The sequence below is a fragment of the Thermobia domestica genome, chromosome 15 (genome assembly GCF_964235325.1).
Source record: "Thermobia domestica chromosome 15, izTheDome1.hap1.1, whole genome shotgun sequence".
Lineage (NCBI taxonomy): Eukaryota > Metazoa > Arthropoda > Insecta > Zygentoma > Lepismatidae > Thermobia > Thermobia domestica.
This window is the reverse complement of record NC_137468.1, coordinates 88,744,076-88,760,581: the sequence shown is the minus strand read 5'-3', so window position 1 is coordinate 88,760,581 and position 16,506 is coordinate 88,744,076. Positions and strand designations below refer to the sequence as shown.

The following is a 16,506-nucleotide window of genomic DNA, read 5'->3' as shown; positions in this document are numbered from 1 at the left end:
ATCTTCTTTCCTCTAAGAAGCAGCATCATGACACAAACTATCAATCAAATTGTGGAAGTGGATGTCCACCATCTTACTGGAAAGCTATTTGTGAATGAAACTTTCTGACTGACACACAACTCATCACTTTAACGCAACTAAGTTAATTTTCGCTTAAATGGTAAATATATCAGTAACAAAATGAGTCCAATATTCTTGTGGACTAGACTACACCAAATATTTATCGTAGAGCTGTAACTATTCGTCTCAAATACATGTGCTGACGTCTATGGTATAATGGATACAGTAGCAAAATTACAAACTGTTTATTGTCAAATAGTTTAATTGTACAGAAGAAAAATTAAGAATTGATCTTCGTTATAATATTCACATTTGCATTTTACATAATTCTTAATTTAAACAATGTTTATCATTAAAAGAGTGATTATAAATATTATCTGGCCCCTGTGTTAAGCACTTTACTGATACGAACTTCTACATAAGAAGAGACTATTTTTTGGGAATAAATTAATTTTACCGTACATTTTAGTAAGAACATTATTACGATTCATGGTCCACTACTTAAATTTCCAGGAACCAATGATATTTCGAGCGTGTTTGAGAATAAATAAATAAATAAAAAGTTAGAAAATCTCTATGTTAGTATAAGTGATTCCATCGGTCTGTAGTACAGGGTGTCCGAGAAGTCCTTCCCTGATTACAGAAATTGATAACTCAGGCTAGAAATAAGATAGAAATATGAAACTGGTGTTGAATTGTTTACAAACTATAAAAGTTGTGGTCACATCAGTACACTTCCACATAAGCACCCTTGGTAGCACGTAGCACATCTAGGCGATATTCAATTTCCAGCCACACATTAGCCAACATCACTGGAGGGATCGATGCAACGACTGTGGTTATTCGTTGCTGCAGGGTTTCAAGATCTGGTACACGTGTTCGGTAGACCTCATCCTTGACATAACCCCATAAAAAGAAGTCTAATGGGGTTATGTCAGGAGAGCGTGGAGGCCAAGCTGTTGGTCCATCACGACCAATCCATCGCCCAGGAAATGTCCTATCGAGATAGGCACGGACGTCCAAACCCCAATGACACAGACAAAAACTTTTATAGTTTGTAAACAATTCAACACCAGTTTCATATTTCTATCTTATTTCTAGCCTGAGTTATCAATTTCTGTAATCAAGGAAGGACTTCTCAGACACCCTGTATTGCTGTATGAGTTGTGTTTGCTTTTGTTCTGCAAGTCTGAACATTGATGCTGAATCTAGATGATCGAGCTTGTGCGAAGCAAGTGTTTGGAACTTCACGAACTCCGAAGTAAAATGGAGAATCACACAACCCACAAGGTTTCCGAAGTATTGTAATTGTATAATCCACTTGCATATGAAATGGGCATACCATATTCCATACCATGCTAATCCAAACTTGTGAACTCGGACCTCAGGCTTAATTGACCCCAACGTTATGCTCTGAATGCGAAGTTTTGTACGTGTGAGTTTCATTGAGATCAGCAACAAGACGTCATTTAAGGGAAAGGGCTTGAAGGTTGTAAATTGCTTCCCGTGAATTTGATTGTATCGAAAAATTTGAAATTGCTTATACTGGTCGGTCGGCGAGCGCGAGCTCGAGTGAGGATCAGGGACAGAAGGTAGTTTCAAATTTTTGAAACGAATTCGATCGTTGGGTAGCAGTACACATGAGCATACCCGAGACAGTTTTTACAGGTAGTTCTCAAAACCTGTGTGACATGCAGGGAGAATGGCTGTTGTGTGTGAGTGAGTGGTCATATGGCTCCAAAAATTACGACTTTTGGAAAGGATATATTCGTACTTTTCTGACATTCGTTAAAGTTATAGCCAAGAAAGTAAACAGTGTATGACTAAAGGTATCTATGTGTCAAAGAAAGGAATCGACGCTGTGTTGAAACGTAACAAAATGGGCACCCTGCTATTGCTCTGCCCTCCAGTATTGGGCATCGTAAATATCGAAGTCCCGGACGTACCTGTAATGCGATGCAAAAAGTGTGTTCCTTCGTGCGACGTGAGAACCCACTGTCTCAGATAACAATGCCAGGGAAGTACAATGTTTCGCCGCAACTGTAAATCCCATTATTGCGCAAGATTTACATCTAGTGAAGAAGCATAAGGCTCGAGTTTATATGCTCCATTCGTTATATACCATGAAGCAGAATGCCAGATAACAATCGGTGTGAGAGGAAGACAGAAAAAAAGCTGATACAAAACATGACTACTTCATCTTTCATTTCTACTACGTTTATGAAGTTGCCAGATCATAATCATGTTATTTTCTGTGTCTTCTCATACCACTAGTTCACTCTTAATTACACATGAATGACAATTAATTTGCAAACTTCTGACAATAGTGACAAGTGACAATAGTTTACTTTATTTACTTCCAAATAACTTATGAATAAGGGAAGTTGGTAATTCAAAAAATATTAAGAAGAGGGAATTCCCCAATCCTGAAGGATTTCGCATCCTACCATGGAGAGGAGAACGAATAGTCGAAAGCCGTATGGACGCCATTTTGCAGGGGACAGATGGTCTGGACGAGAATGGGATAGAAAGATGGTATCTCCCATCCTCCCCATAATTCCAAAGTCGTTCTGACTGGATACTCAAATATGACGGAAGTCACTTGGCTTTATGATTGATGGTGTAAACTACTATATTGGTAAATTACTATATTGGCAAACTTGCGGTAAAGAGAATGAACACTACAAAAAGGTAAAAATTAATGATGTTTATCCATCCTCATCTGGCAATGAGAAATGACATCTCGCGTTATCATTCACCTAGACAAAGCGACTAGTCATACGGCGAAGTTACCGGTAACATTCATGGGGCATATGGCACATGAAAAGGGAACTCATGCTATTCCTTTTAGACATTCTTATAAAATCCCTGACGCAACCCCTATGGATTTTTGTGGGTTCCCATTGTTGAAACGAGGGTTAAGCTGTCGACAGCCGCGCACTCGAAAGTCTTTGGAAAATGTGGAGCAGACCGGATCAAACTATGCTTCAACACAGTTTTGTTCAGTGGAAACTTAGATGCAGGGCGGTAACTAACAGGCAGAGCTTGCAGATCGTGCACAACTATTGGTAACATCGCACTATTTTTAAGCTGGTAAGTATACCAAATTCGTTATCATAAACCTGAAAATGACTATCTGTAAAATAGACATTCTTGTTACATTGAACAGTCAACAATAAGGCAAGACTACGTCATTAAACAATTCCTTCTTACATTGCACTTGAAAAGGAAGAAATACCAAGGACTTACCAATAGCAAAGAGATATGGTCTCATCCCCTCAGGTTTTCTTTCAATGGTCCTCTCAGTTGCTAGAGCAGATCTTTGTTCAGGCAAAAGATGATACTTCATCGCCTCTAACAGCAGCTCCTTGCACTCTGCATTCTCTCGCACTAATGATTCTGAGTCCACGTACGTCATAAGGAAATCTCGAGCCATGAGTGGTAAGCGTACATGCTTCATAAGCTGAAATAACAGAAATTATAGCAACTCAAGTAAGAACAACAAAGACAGTGATGTTTTGAGTTTCGTTTTTCCAACGGAAACCTGAAGATTTCGCCAAAACAGTACAATAATGACAAGACTCGATTCCCAGTCTAGTCGCACATTGTCATCTATGTAACAGATTTAAGAGGCCCCATTACGGAGAAATTCAAATATAGCTAATATTACAGTAATTATGTCACATCTTCAAATAGATAAAAGACAATCGAAAATTGGAACAAGACCTCGATAGACAATATTATTTTACATGAGATACCGTTATCACGACTCACTTATCTGCTTTCGATTTCCAACCGTTTAGAAAATCAACATTTTGCGTTTCTAAATGGCTGCAAACTGAAAGCTACTAAGTGAATCGTGATAACGGTACCTAATGGAGCTCGATAGACAATATTATTTTACATGAGATACCGTTATCACGACTCATTTATCTGCTTTCGATTTCCAACCGTTTAGAAAATCAACATTTTGCGTTTCTAAATGGCTGCAAATTGAAAGCTACTAAGCTAATCGTGATAACGGTACCTAATGGAGCTCGATAGACAATATTATTTTACATGAGATACCGTTATCACGACTCACTTATCTGCTTTCGATTTCCAACAGTTTAGAAAAACAGCCTTTTGCGTTTCTAAATGGCTGCAAACTGAAAGCTACTAAGTAACTCGTGATACGGTACCTAATGGAAAATAATATTGTCTAGAGCACTCTTGTTCCACATTTCGATTATCTTTTATCTATTGGAGATGTCACATAATTACCGTAAAATTAGAGGTATTTTAATTTCGCAGTGATTAGGCCTCTTAATATGATTTCACTTATTTTGCAGTAGAAAATTGTAATAAGGAAAGATCCTATGTCTTATCTAGTATTTTTACATGTCAGGAATCTTGCAGTTTTTAAGTCAGTGGACTTAATATATTTTTGAAATCAGTGACTCAAATGTAGAATCTACAAAATAATTTCTCATCACCAATTAGCGACGGATCTCAATTCGGATAAAATATTCATTATGAGCATCTGCATACTAATTTAATTAAAATGTTATTATCTATTAGGATTTTTATTACGTGCTCTTTGGACCTAATTACCGTACTTTTCACATTACGGCGTTCTTCTGTCGTTAATATTTTGAACATTCCTTCATGTTCCAAATGGTGTTGCCTTAGTTATAATTCCTTCCACGATATTTAATTCTTCTCTCGTTTAAGTTAGAAATAAAACTAGATAGAATTAATGGTGACATTTTATCCTCTTTCTCGCTCCCTTCTTATTAGAATTGTTTTATTAGCTTTGAGTTGAAGGGTCGTCTTCTATCGATTTTTCATTTCTCCAAATGGAGTTTTCTTTTTATCTTTCTTAATATGTTATGTTATCTTTCTTTCCCACACAGCTGGAAAATTGGGAAAAGAATCTGACATTTTAGATTTAACTTATCAGATTTATTCCAACGAAGCAAAATAAATTTAATAGATATTTTTTGCTGGTTTAGTAAGATGTTAAATCGTACTTATTTTTTCATTACAATACCAACATAAGATAACCGAAATAAAGTATAGTAAAACATAAATAACGAGTGTCTCTAAAGTAAGTCTCACTTTAAAAATTTTATTATTAGAAAACTGCTGTACTTTAAAGAGATTTATTTTGGGTGCGCCAGCGGCGAGGTCTTTTTGCATCCATACAAAGACCGGACTTAATCATAAAAACAAAGACGCAAACTACAAGAATAAATTAGGAATAAGTTAATTAAAATACAAGAATAAACATCCACACACGAGTTAAAATTAAATTACACGTAAAACCTGAAGCTCTTCAAAATAACAGTAGTCCTTAAAGAAAACGAGTGTCGTCACCTAGGAGCAAGTTTAGCTCTTCAGCAAGCTTATATCTTTGTCGATACCGAGCCAGAGCGGGGCAATCGACAAGAAGATGGCGAATAGATAAAAGGTCGCCGATGGAACTGCATCTCCCCGTAAAAGATATACATGCGTTAAGTGACTGTGTCCAATACCCAGTCAAGTTAAAAATACTTCTCGACGAGACTGTCCGAAACTAGAGGTCCAGACTCCTAAGCGTGGTTTAATGGCATGCAATTTGTTGGCATGTGCAAGATCCCATTTCGACTGCCATTGTTGAAGAAGACGAGATGTGAACACCGGGTAAAGATCAGTGCAAGGTAGGAGCGTCTGCATCTTTTGTCACAAAATCCGCCTGTTCATTACCAAGAATGCCTACATGGCTAGGAATCTAACAAAAGTGAACAACTGAGCCGGCTCCAAGTAGGGAACGGCATTTTAACAAAATACGTTGGACTAGAGCAGTGTTTCTCAAAGTGGGGTCCGCGAGACCTAGCCAGGGTTTCGCGACGCGTAAAATTTAAAATGTGTTTTAATGAAATGGAACTCACACCTGTTATGCAAGAAGTATTTTTAAGATTAAGAAACTGCAGCTGTGGGCAGTACGAGTACAAAACAATAACTATTCATTATTTCCAGTGCTCAAGGATTTCATTAATTTTTCAGGTGAAAAACTGTCTCCTGAGATTCACAAAACACTTGTATGATATTTGAAAGCATTAGCTGTAAGATTTCGAGAATATTTCTCTATCCCACAACCTGGTAAAGATTGGATTGAAAATCCTTTCACTAATGTAGAAATCCATGACATGCAAGGTATCAACTTCCCTAACACAGAACAAGAACAGTTATCGGAATATCCTGCGCCTACTTCATGGAAAAACGTTTTCAAAGAAAATGGACTTTGTAGCTTATGGTTGCGTGTGTGCTGTGAGTATGAAGAGTTGTCTAAAAATACATTGCAACATTTGATGCCTTTCCCTACCACTTATTTGTGTGAGCAGATCGTTTCTGTTCTTTGCAGTATTAAAACCTTAAAACGAAATCTTCTTAATATAAAATCGAACCTAAGATTGATGGTGACAAAACTTATTCCAGATTTCGATGCAATTATGGAAAACACAAAGAATTTCATTCCTCACATTAGTGACTCCATATTTGAGAACTGTTTATCAAGTGGATTTAAAAAAAATTCAGTCTTGAAATTTACTGTATTTTCGATTGAAACAATCATGTTTCAATCATGTTTCCAATTTTCAGTACGAAACAATCATGTATCTTCAGAATAAACTACATATTGCATTATTTTTATTGTTCCCTTTCTTGTCAGTGGTAATTCTAATTAGTATATTTTTTTAATATGTGAAATTTCAGATAACATTGCAAGGGGGTCCGCAGATCACTTTCCGAATGAACAGGGGTCCGCGTTATCGAAAAGTTTGAGAACCAATAAACTAGAGGATGCCTAGTGTAAACATTACTAAGGCTGGTAAGAACATTCTTGGAGTTTAGTTTATGGTGTTAGTTACATATGATGCACAAGTCCCTAAGGGTTTTTTTTTTTTTTTTTCATTACAGGTTCCTGTAGTTCCAAAGTTGACCTCACGAGCCGTTGCTCATCAAAGCAACCATATTGGAGTTTGGTGGTTGGCATTCTGCGTGATGGAATTCACAAAAACCTAGTGTGTTATGCAAGTGCAACGCTCATTTCGAACGAGGTATGGTAAGATAGCTTCCTCCCGGAAGTTACCAAGAAACGGCATCAACAATTTGTCGCAACTTGTTCTTTATGTACACAGAAAAGTACCAGGCGTCCACCAGTCTCTGATGAATGAGTCGAGAGCAGAACGGAAGTCCTGCCAACGGAGTTCTATAAAATCCATTCGCAAAGCTTCTTGTGAGCTAGGAATGCCGCACCAGATAGTGTGGATAACTGTAAGAAAACATCTCCACCTGAAGCCATACAATTTGCAACTTTATTAGCAGTTAAGCAATAAAGATGAACGATTTCGGTTTATCTGTCATTCTCAAGATTTAGGGTATTCTCCAGTGCATCATTTTTAGCAGAAAAGTTCATCGATACAACTGTCGAATTTGAGGAACAGAAAATCCACACAGACTGAACATAGACGATTCTCCTAAATTGAATGTGTCTTGTACCATATCACATCGGAGGCTGTATGGTCCGTTTGTCTTCGCGAAGGACACTGCCACAGGCAGGGGTAAAAGTGGATGTGAAAAGGGAGGGGGCGGTAGGTAGCGGCATGACGTCACGCCGTCCCCCTCCTCATCTTTGCTCATTGTAATTTCTTAGGAACTGGGGGACGCCATACATATTTTTTTGGAGGTGATGGGACAGCGTCCCCCCGCACTTTTATCCCTGGTTACAGGCATGTCCTATCTCGACATACTCCAACTTTGGTTGGTGCCACAACTGAATGAGGCTTCACACGACTATGTGTTCCAACAAAATGAAGCACCACCTTATTATCGCTATGCAGTTCGTGCGTAGCTCAATGAAGTGCTTCCAGAACGCTGGATAAAACAAACATTGGGACAATGTTCCCATGAAATGACCTTCAAGATCACCAGATTTAACACCACTGGATTTTCTTCTTATGGAGTTACATTAAGGATGATATTTACGTGCCCCTCTCCCACGAAACTTTCATAAACTTCTCACAAGGATTGAAGAAGCTGCAACTATGGTCATACTAGACATATTAACCCAAGTCTGGCAAGCGGCAGATAACTGCATCGATGTTTGTCGCGTCACACACGGCGCTCACATTGTGTCCATGTAATGTCTTCACTCTACCACAAAACCTTAAGAATCCATGCATCATGTAACATAAAAAGGAACTCATGATAGGTATAGTAGTTTCTTTGTAGCATTTTTTTTTAAAGTTAGACTTACTTTATCGCCATAGACCTTATATAGGCATTTACGTCTTTTTCACTAATTAACTTTGGAACATATAGTCTAATGTGAATACAATTTAGGTAAGTTCTAAAAACTAGAGTCGCAGTGGCGTACTCCATAAGGAGTCTATGCTCAAACCAAACGACCCAGATTAGACGCTGTTTGAGCGAGATTTATATTTTCGTCTAAATGCGGTTCACAGGTTCATCTACCCCTTGTCAAATGGTTCTTTGGGGAAACCTGGGATAAATAAGGCCGGAGTGTGGTCCGTATGTCGCAGTTCAGGCATACCTCGTAACAGAGGTAGCACGTGCACTATGTACTTTACATGTACGAAACCAATTTCAAAACTTTACTTTCGGGACTTTACGTGACAAAATTATTTTTTTCACTTTGTGGTTGTCTTGATTTTACTGCTTAAGATGAAACGCACACAATAATGAGTGATTGATTTTTAGTTTAGCGTTCCTTTCAGCAGCCAGACTATATGAGACGTGGACCTACTGATTAACGTAAAATCCGAACCACATGAGCTCCCGCCGGGAATCGAACCCGGGTCTCCCACGCCAAAGGCGCATATGCTAATCACTTAGCCACAAGGGAACTCACACACAATAATGATTTAAGAAGTTTCTCCCTAGGGAGGGGGCTACAATACACTGGAGTGAGAAATATTACTGTGAATACACTGATAGCCAATGAAGTATGAACGGAGACATGGCTCCTGAAGTCATCACTGGATGCACAAATAGCGAGGTGATCACACGCAATAAGAAATAAAACTTAACAGTTTTTGTTTCATTTACCTACAGTGTGTGGTAGGCACGTATGGAGAATGTAAATATATGTAAATAAAAGTGAAAATTTAAATATGTTAATGATAACGAATGCAATGTAAATGATCTTAATTATATGCAAATTTACTAGCAAAGTCGGTAGAGCTGATTTAAATGTCGGTAGAGCAAAATTTAATTTAAACTGATTAAGAGATTATGCTGAACAAAAGAACTAAAATTACATAAAAATTTCCAGCAAAGATGAGACTCAAATTTTCAAGGTTTACGTAGTTTTACTCCAGGTGTAAGTAGTCAATACTATCTCCCACTCACGCAACAACATATGGATGTTGGTCAACCGTGTCGTACTGGACTCAGGCAACTCCAGGACAGCTGAAAAGAATACATAATATTGGCACACTTTCTACATACCTTGATGGACTTCCTGTGGAGAATGATGAGCACAGATTTCATTGGAATGAATAAATTTTAATTTGTTGTAATCACACGTTATATGGCACTGTACACTAAATTTACAAAAAGAAAAAAATACTTTTAGTTTAGTATTTTCAAGATTGTTTCGCCGAAAGTGCTCGTATTACGTTTTAGGCCTACTTTTATATTTATAATGAGAGTTTGTGCACGTTGCATTCCATATCCTGGTCCTTGGTGCTTCCTATGGATCCTATGTCCTCTTCTAGCGTTGGCCCCACTATCTTCCCTTCCTAGTGAGACGTCAGTCCAACGATGGCCTTGTTCCTCTTCCCATTGGAACAAGACTTTTCTGCCACACTCCTGTTTCGCCTACGCCTTGTCAGTTTAGGGAACCAATGACATTTCCCATTGACTGGTACCCGCAGTGTAGTTAGTTCTGGAAGCTGCTCGTTTCGCCTAACTAGCGCGATCCAGCCCGTTAAGAGGCTATGGTGCGACTATCTAAGTTCATCACCCTAATAGCAAAGGGAAGATGACACTGACGTTAAAATAACTTTCAAAACAATAGTTCAAAGATTCCGCTCATTGTAAAATATAACAAGAAAAAAAAATACTGTTCTGTACCTAAGTACACAGTTGCTTCGATGAAATTTTATATTGTTCTAACGATGAAAATTCTAGAGCATGACAAATATTTCATGTCCCTTGCAATGTCTATATCATTGCCGGTCGCACACATCACTAACACGAGTGAAAACGCACCGAAGATATAGTTCTTTATGAAAGTTGAAGACGCATACTAAACATCCTACAAGTTCGTGAAGACTAATGTTTCTTCACTAAGCACGAATTCTCGAAGAGCGCGAAGAGTGTACCTTCTCTTCCGATGACAAGACCTGAATTATCCCGATTCCTCCCGGCTATTCTCTTTTAACAAACTCTGGTTGTTGTCAAAAGTCCGAGCTCGCTTTCTACCTACTGCAAATCTTATGGCGGAGGATGGTGCGGTACGAGAGGGTTTCCTCCACAGGTCATTGCACTATCTGACCTCATTACCACACTTTGCCATATTCTCACGTTAATAACGTGAAACTGGTATACATTATTTAAATTCCGGCACTTGCATTGTCAAGTAGAAATATCAAGCTTTCATTCAATATATATCACTTCACTGAGAATATCACTAATAAATATATAAATTAGATTTCAACACAATGTGCATGCATTGCACTCGAGTTAACTCCTTCCTCACACTTGCATTGTCCGGTGCTGCCACCAGGCGGGATTGTTCGTAATTGATTCACCTGCATGAGGGGTTGCTGTAACTGAGATTTTCACCTATTTTTCATTGTTTTTCGGTGATTGAAATGTTTGTCAACACACAACACATTAAAATAATTATTTACATACATTAATAAACATAATCTGCCTTATGCAGAGTCGTTTTGACGTATGATTAGGATCATAATATAAGCCTGACTACTGAAGGAAACATATGTTAATCGAACTCTTTAGTATGGTACTAATCACGCGTCAAAACGACTCTGCATAAGGCCCAATATGAACATATGACATGCTGTCATATCGTAACACCATAAAATTTCATGATTTTGTTCGACGTGGGTGCTGTTTTTCTCCCCAGGACGTCTGCTTCACCGACAGTAACATTATCGCTCTTACATCAATTATGCATCCCCCTCAGGTTTAAACTGTTGGACTTGCCGTCCTGAACCGAAATAAGCCTTTCTTTATTTATTTTCTAAATCATACTATTAAACGACTAACCTACCTTACATACATACTACGATAATGAAACTTCAAGAAAATTTGTACAATACTTAATTACTTGTGGAAGTATAATTATTTACAGGGGTGAAGGCTTCTACAGGGAATGCTTGTTTCCTTGATTTTGCTCCGCTGAGGTGGGGGGAGCTTCAAATTTGTAGACCTGACTTGAGCTGGCCGAAAATTCGTTGGAGATGATGCTTCCGAGGAAAAAGGTGTTAAATCTGGGCAGTTTCTCATTTGTTTACACCTCTTTGTATTTGATAATTTCGCATATACCTCTCCACTCCAGCAAGCGTTTTTGACAATGGCTGTTCTCGACTCGGTGTCTCCAGCTAACACCGTATCCGACCGGAGTAAACTTGTCGTCGATATCTTTTATATGCGTTTAGATACTTAAAGTTCAACCATATGCACCTATACTATGAACAATAGAGTTAGCAACGATGTACCAGTTGCTTCAAACTCATGGGTGTTCTCTGCTTGCAGACAAAGAATCTTGTCTTCAAACTTTTCCCTCTTTTTTTCTTTTGTGCTGGGTTTCATGGAGCTGAGTTCCCAACTTCCTACGTTTTGTATATGGAACTTATCCAGAGCTTCGCCTTACAATTACATATCATTTGCAATCAATATTAATAAAAATTCTAACTTATTTCGATCCTTCACATATGAAATGAACTCTACACTATTACTTCCACAATTAATCCTTTACTTACTACCTAAATCTAAATAAAAATAATTATACGAAAACAACACATTTTATACGCAAATTAGGTGAGAATACTGATATGCAAAAATGAGATTAAAATAATTTACATAGGGTACTGTATGTATATTACAAGTGGTATCTGTATTACTTTATTGGAAAACATTACAAAAACACGACGCTGTCAAACTGTAAAGATTGAATCAACTACCTTATGTTTTGTAAATACAATATTAGACGGTTGCCTATGAATCAAGAGCTGGCTTGAAAAGGTGTCGTGAAAGTGATTTTCGCCTCAGAAAGTGAAGCTGTTGGGTCCGCCTTAACGCATGAGCCCGATTATCATTTGCCCTGGGGCTCCATGAGCAGAATTACTCATATTACACATAAAATGTAGTCGCAAGGGCTCCAGTATACTAGATTGTAAAGAAGCCCATAATGCTGTTAAGATTGTAGCAATATCTGTTTGTATTGGAAGTTCTGTCTCGTCACGAAAATTATGTTTTGCTTCATAGATAACTCCCGACATGTTAGTTTTTAAATTTCCTATACCATTGACTGTGTTTGTTATTTGCTTAAATTCAAGACATTTGTGGAGAGCGTATGGAAGAGTCTTAAATTGTAAGAAAAAAAGCACTAAAACTCACCTTAGCAACGTGTTGTTCTCTTTCAGGCAAATCGTGTTTCACCCAATTAAGAACTGCTACGAAAACTTTTTCTTCTGACGAGATATTTAGCTGACTACTTGATATAAGCTCTTCCACCTACAAGCAGTAGAATACGTTACACAAGGTTTAGTGGAATGAAAAAAAAATCTACTAAATAGAAAACACATTTATTATTCTTACGAGTCCCACAAATAATAATTAACAATAATTCTAAATAGAATTGTCGTTACTTTTCGTTATCTTGTTTTAGTAACTGTAAAAGAAAATTCAAAATTAACATTTGAAGCACATAGCTTCCTAAATTTTGGGAAGTTCTGTGAAGAAAGAAAGAAAGAAAAGATTACGACGCAAATTTTCCCTGGACTACTGTTAAGGGGCAGCAGGGGCGGATCCAGAAGGGGGGGGCGATCGACCTTCCCCAGAAGAGGAAACATTTTTTATTTTATATATAAATAAAACCCATCCCCGAGTTTGACGCTCTTAAAAGTAGCTCTAAGTACAGATGGTGATCAGAAAAATGGAAACACCTGAACGAAATTGCAACTTACCAGATTAATATGGTGTCGGGCCACCTTTCGCCTTCAGAATAGCCTTGATGCGACGTGGGATGGAGGCATAGAGGTCGTGAATGGTAGCAAGTGGAATTTTACACCATTCCTCGTGCAGGGCATCGGCCAGTTCTGTGAGAGAGGTTGGAGGTGGAAATCGTCGCAGGAGTCGTGTTTCCAAGACGGACCACAGATGTTCAATTATGTTGAGATCTGGGGATTAGGCAGGCCAGGGGAGGTGTTAAACTTCATCCCGATATTCCTCAAACCACGCTGCAACAACGCCAGCTGTGTGAATGGGTGCATTATCATCCTGGAAGATGGCGTCATTGTCCGGGAACAACATCTGGACCATAGGATGCAAGTGATCTCCTAAAATTGCGATATAATCGTTGGCAGTGATTAGTCCGCTAAGTGTGGCCACAGGACCCAATGAAAACCATGATATGGCGGCCCACAGCATCACCGCCATGTTTCACAGTTGGGCGGAGACACTGCAGATCATAAGCTTCCTTGGTTGGGAATAGGGTGAAGGATGATTCATCCGACCATATCACACGTTTCCAGTCTTCAACGATCCAAGTTGCATGGTCGCGGCACCATTTGCGGCGTGCGAAAACGTTATGATCCCTGATGAGCGGTTTGGCTCGTGCAACACGACCCCGTAAGTTCATGTCATGTAATTCGCGGCGGACTGTGATTGTCGAAACAGGGTGGGGGAGGTGCTGATTGAGTTCCTCCGTCACTTGCTCCGCAGTGGCACGACGGTTCTGCGTGACAATGCGCTTTAATACCCGGCGTGACCTGTCACTCATGATTTTCTTCCGCCCACTGTTCCGCTTCCCCGATGTGTTTTTTTCCGTGTGTTGAGTAGGCCGTCATCACCTTCGACACTGTCCCACGCGACACACCTAAAACAGTAGACACTGCCGTCACACTCACTCCACATAACCGAGCACCAACAATTTGCCCTCTTTGAAAATCTGAGAGGTCTCCCATTTTACACTACCTCCGTCTGCTGAAGCCACTGGACACTGCTGTTCGACTGCGCCTGATATAGTATGGAGACCGACCTAACACACCACCACCAGTGGTCCGGCGCTGCGGGCGCCTAGACACCACTGCCAATCCATACATCTGACCTGTTGCCAACTACAGGTGTTTCCATTTTTCTGATCACCATCTGCACCAGTATTACAAACAACCGCCCTCCCCGGAAGTCCGTCCTGGATCCGCCTCTGGGGGGCAGACTACTAAAAAGGATTAAAAAAAAAAAGCTAACCAGTTTTCTTTTCCCCATTTTTTGTAAGTGAAAAGAGAGAATGAAATCTAACCACAGTAATAGATAATAGATAATGTTATTCTACACCCGAAAATACGAAAAGAATTTTCAGTGTTGCCATCCATAGAAATTACAATGTGACGAGAATTTGAATTACTCAAAAATCTAGGTTAAGACAGCGGCTAGAAAAATGAACCCAACTGTAATTGATGACTTATCATGTTGTCTTGGTCCCTTGTTAATTACTTTTCAAATAATAGTTGTATTTATTTTGTAATAAGCAGTACAAATATTATTTAAAAAGTAGTTAAGAAGCAACCAAGACAACATAAGTCATCAACTACTGTTGAGTTTATTTTTCTAGTCTCTTCCTTAACTTAGATTTTTGAGTAATTCAAATTCCGATCACATTGTAATTTCTATGGATGGCAATTTATCCAACCCTGAAGAAGAAAATTTTCCAACTCTAACACGGATACCTTTACCCCTTCTAGACTTTTTTTCAATTATCATCAAAACAATTTAAGTATAAAATAGTTTGTTCTTTCTTTCTTTCTTTCTTTTTTTTTTTTTTTTTTTTGAGTTTGGTTTACCAAAAGTACGCTATACTCTAGGTTAACTATGTCTGTCCGTCCGAGACACAAACATCTTAAGAACTACTTAATTGATCACCAATTTTGGCCAGGATGGAGAAGGTCAAAAGTTGGGAACCGAGTTCGTCGATGGAGGTGACCCATCCAGTTTACCCATTCCTATAGGATGTTATTACAGATAATTTGCCCCTTGGTAGTATGCAATTCAGCAGTGCATAGGCATCATGCTGGTTGAATACCGTTCAGTTACTTTCAACATATTCTAACTAAACTCCTTCACATGGTGTACACGTGATCAGCGGCGCACATTAGGGATGGCCAGAACCGGTTCCTGGTGGAACCGGTTTTCGGGTCTGAACGGATCCGGTTCTAGAAGATCCGGTTCCGGAACCGGTTCTTCGGATCCAGGTCTGGAACCGGTTCTTCGGATCCAGGTCTGGAACCGGTTCTGAAAACAGAACCGGTTCCGCTGGAACCGAAACTTTGTGACCATCCCTACGCTAAACCCGAGCTGCTGGCAAGCTGTGAACAGTATGCTAGAGGAAACGGTGGAAGCGACAGGCAGGCGCCCAGGCAGCGGCAGCTTGTCTCATTTGGCTAAATAAACTGGGTAACTGGCAAACTCATTGGTTAAACAGGCAAACTGGCCAACTCATTTGGCTAAACACCCACTGGTGGACCAAATTTTTTTTTCTGGGGGCACAAGCAGGTCTAGGCTGGGAAGGCACAAGCGCATGGTCCTCTTTGCATTATTTTTGAAGGTGAACTTTATGCCTTCTTTACGGGTCTTTGGGGGCTTTCGAATCCAGTTCTGGAACCGGTTCCTAAGATCCGGTTCTGGAACCGGGTTTTCAGATTCAGATCTGAAACCGGTTCTTAAGATCCATTTCTGGAACCGGGTTTTCGGATCCAGGTCTGGAACCGGTTCCTAAGATCCGGTTCTGGAACCGGGTTTTCGGAACCGGTCCCAGAACCGGTTTTGAAAACCGGATCTCCGAGAACCGGTTCCTCGCGGAACCGGACCGGAACTTTGTGGCCATCCCTAGCGCACATCCGTCTTTAACATGAGGGGGGCGATAAGACCATTCGCATAATCTTTTTTTAAACGATGTCCAAACTATTTATGAAGTTGAAAACTAATGTTGTGGACAATCAGGGGAGCAGAGTTGTCTTCAACATTGGGAGGCGGGCAGATTTGAGGCTTATTCTGGGGGGACATCAATTTCATCTCACTTTCCTTTGTGGCAATCTGATACAAATCATCACATTTCTCCCCAAAAAACACATTTCAAATCGGATTATTGGGGGGACAGTTCCCCTAGTTCCAAGATTGGAGGAGACATGTCCCCCTCATTCTTTCGGAATATGC

At 39.4% G+C, this 16,506-nt stretch overlaps 1 protein-coding gene across 2 annotated transcripts in view; it reads right to left on the bottom strand.

Moving 5' to 3' along the window:
- The window catches only part of LOC145671130 (kelch-like protein 17), a 291,534-nt gene that overhangs the window by 38,870 nt on the left and 236,158 nt on the right, over positions 1-16,506 (bottom strand). For both annotated transcript variants that reach the window (XM_081739927.1, XM_081739928.1), the window contains exons 7-8: positions 12,694-12,810; positions 3,310-3,523 (exon numbers count right to left, since the gene is read on the bottom strand). In XM_081739927.1, the coding sequence (XP_081596053.1) occupies positions 3,310-3,523; positions 12,694-12,810 (331 nt within the window). The remainder of the gene's footprint in view (positions 1-3,309; positions 3,524-12,693; positions 12,811-16,506) is intronic.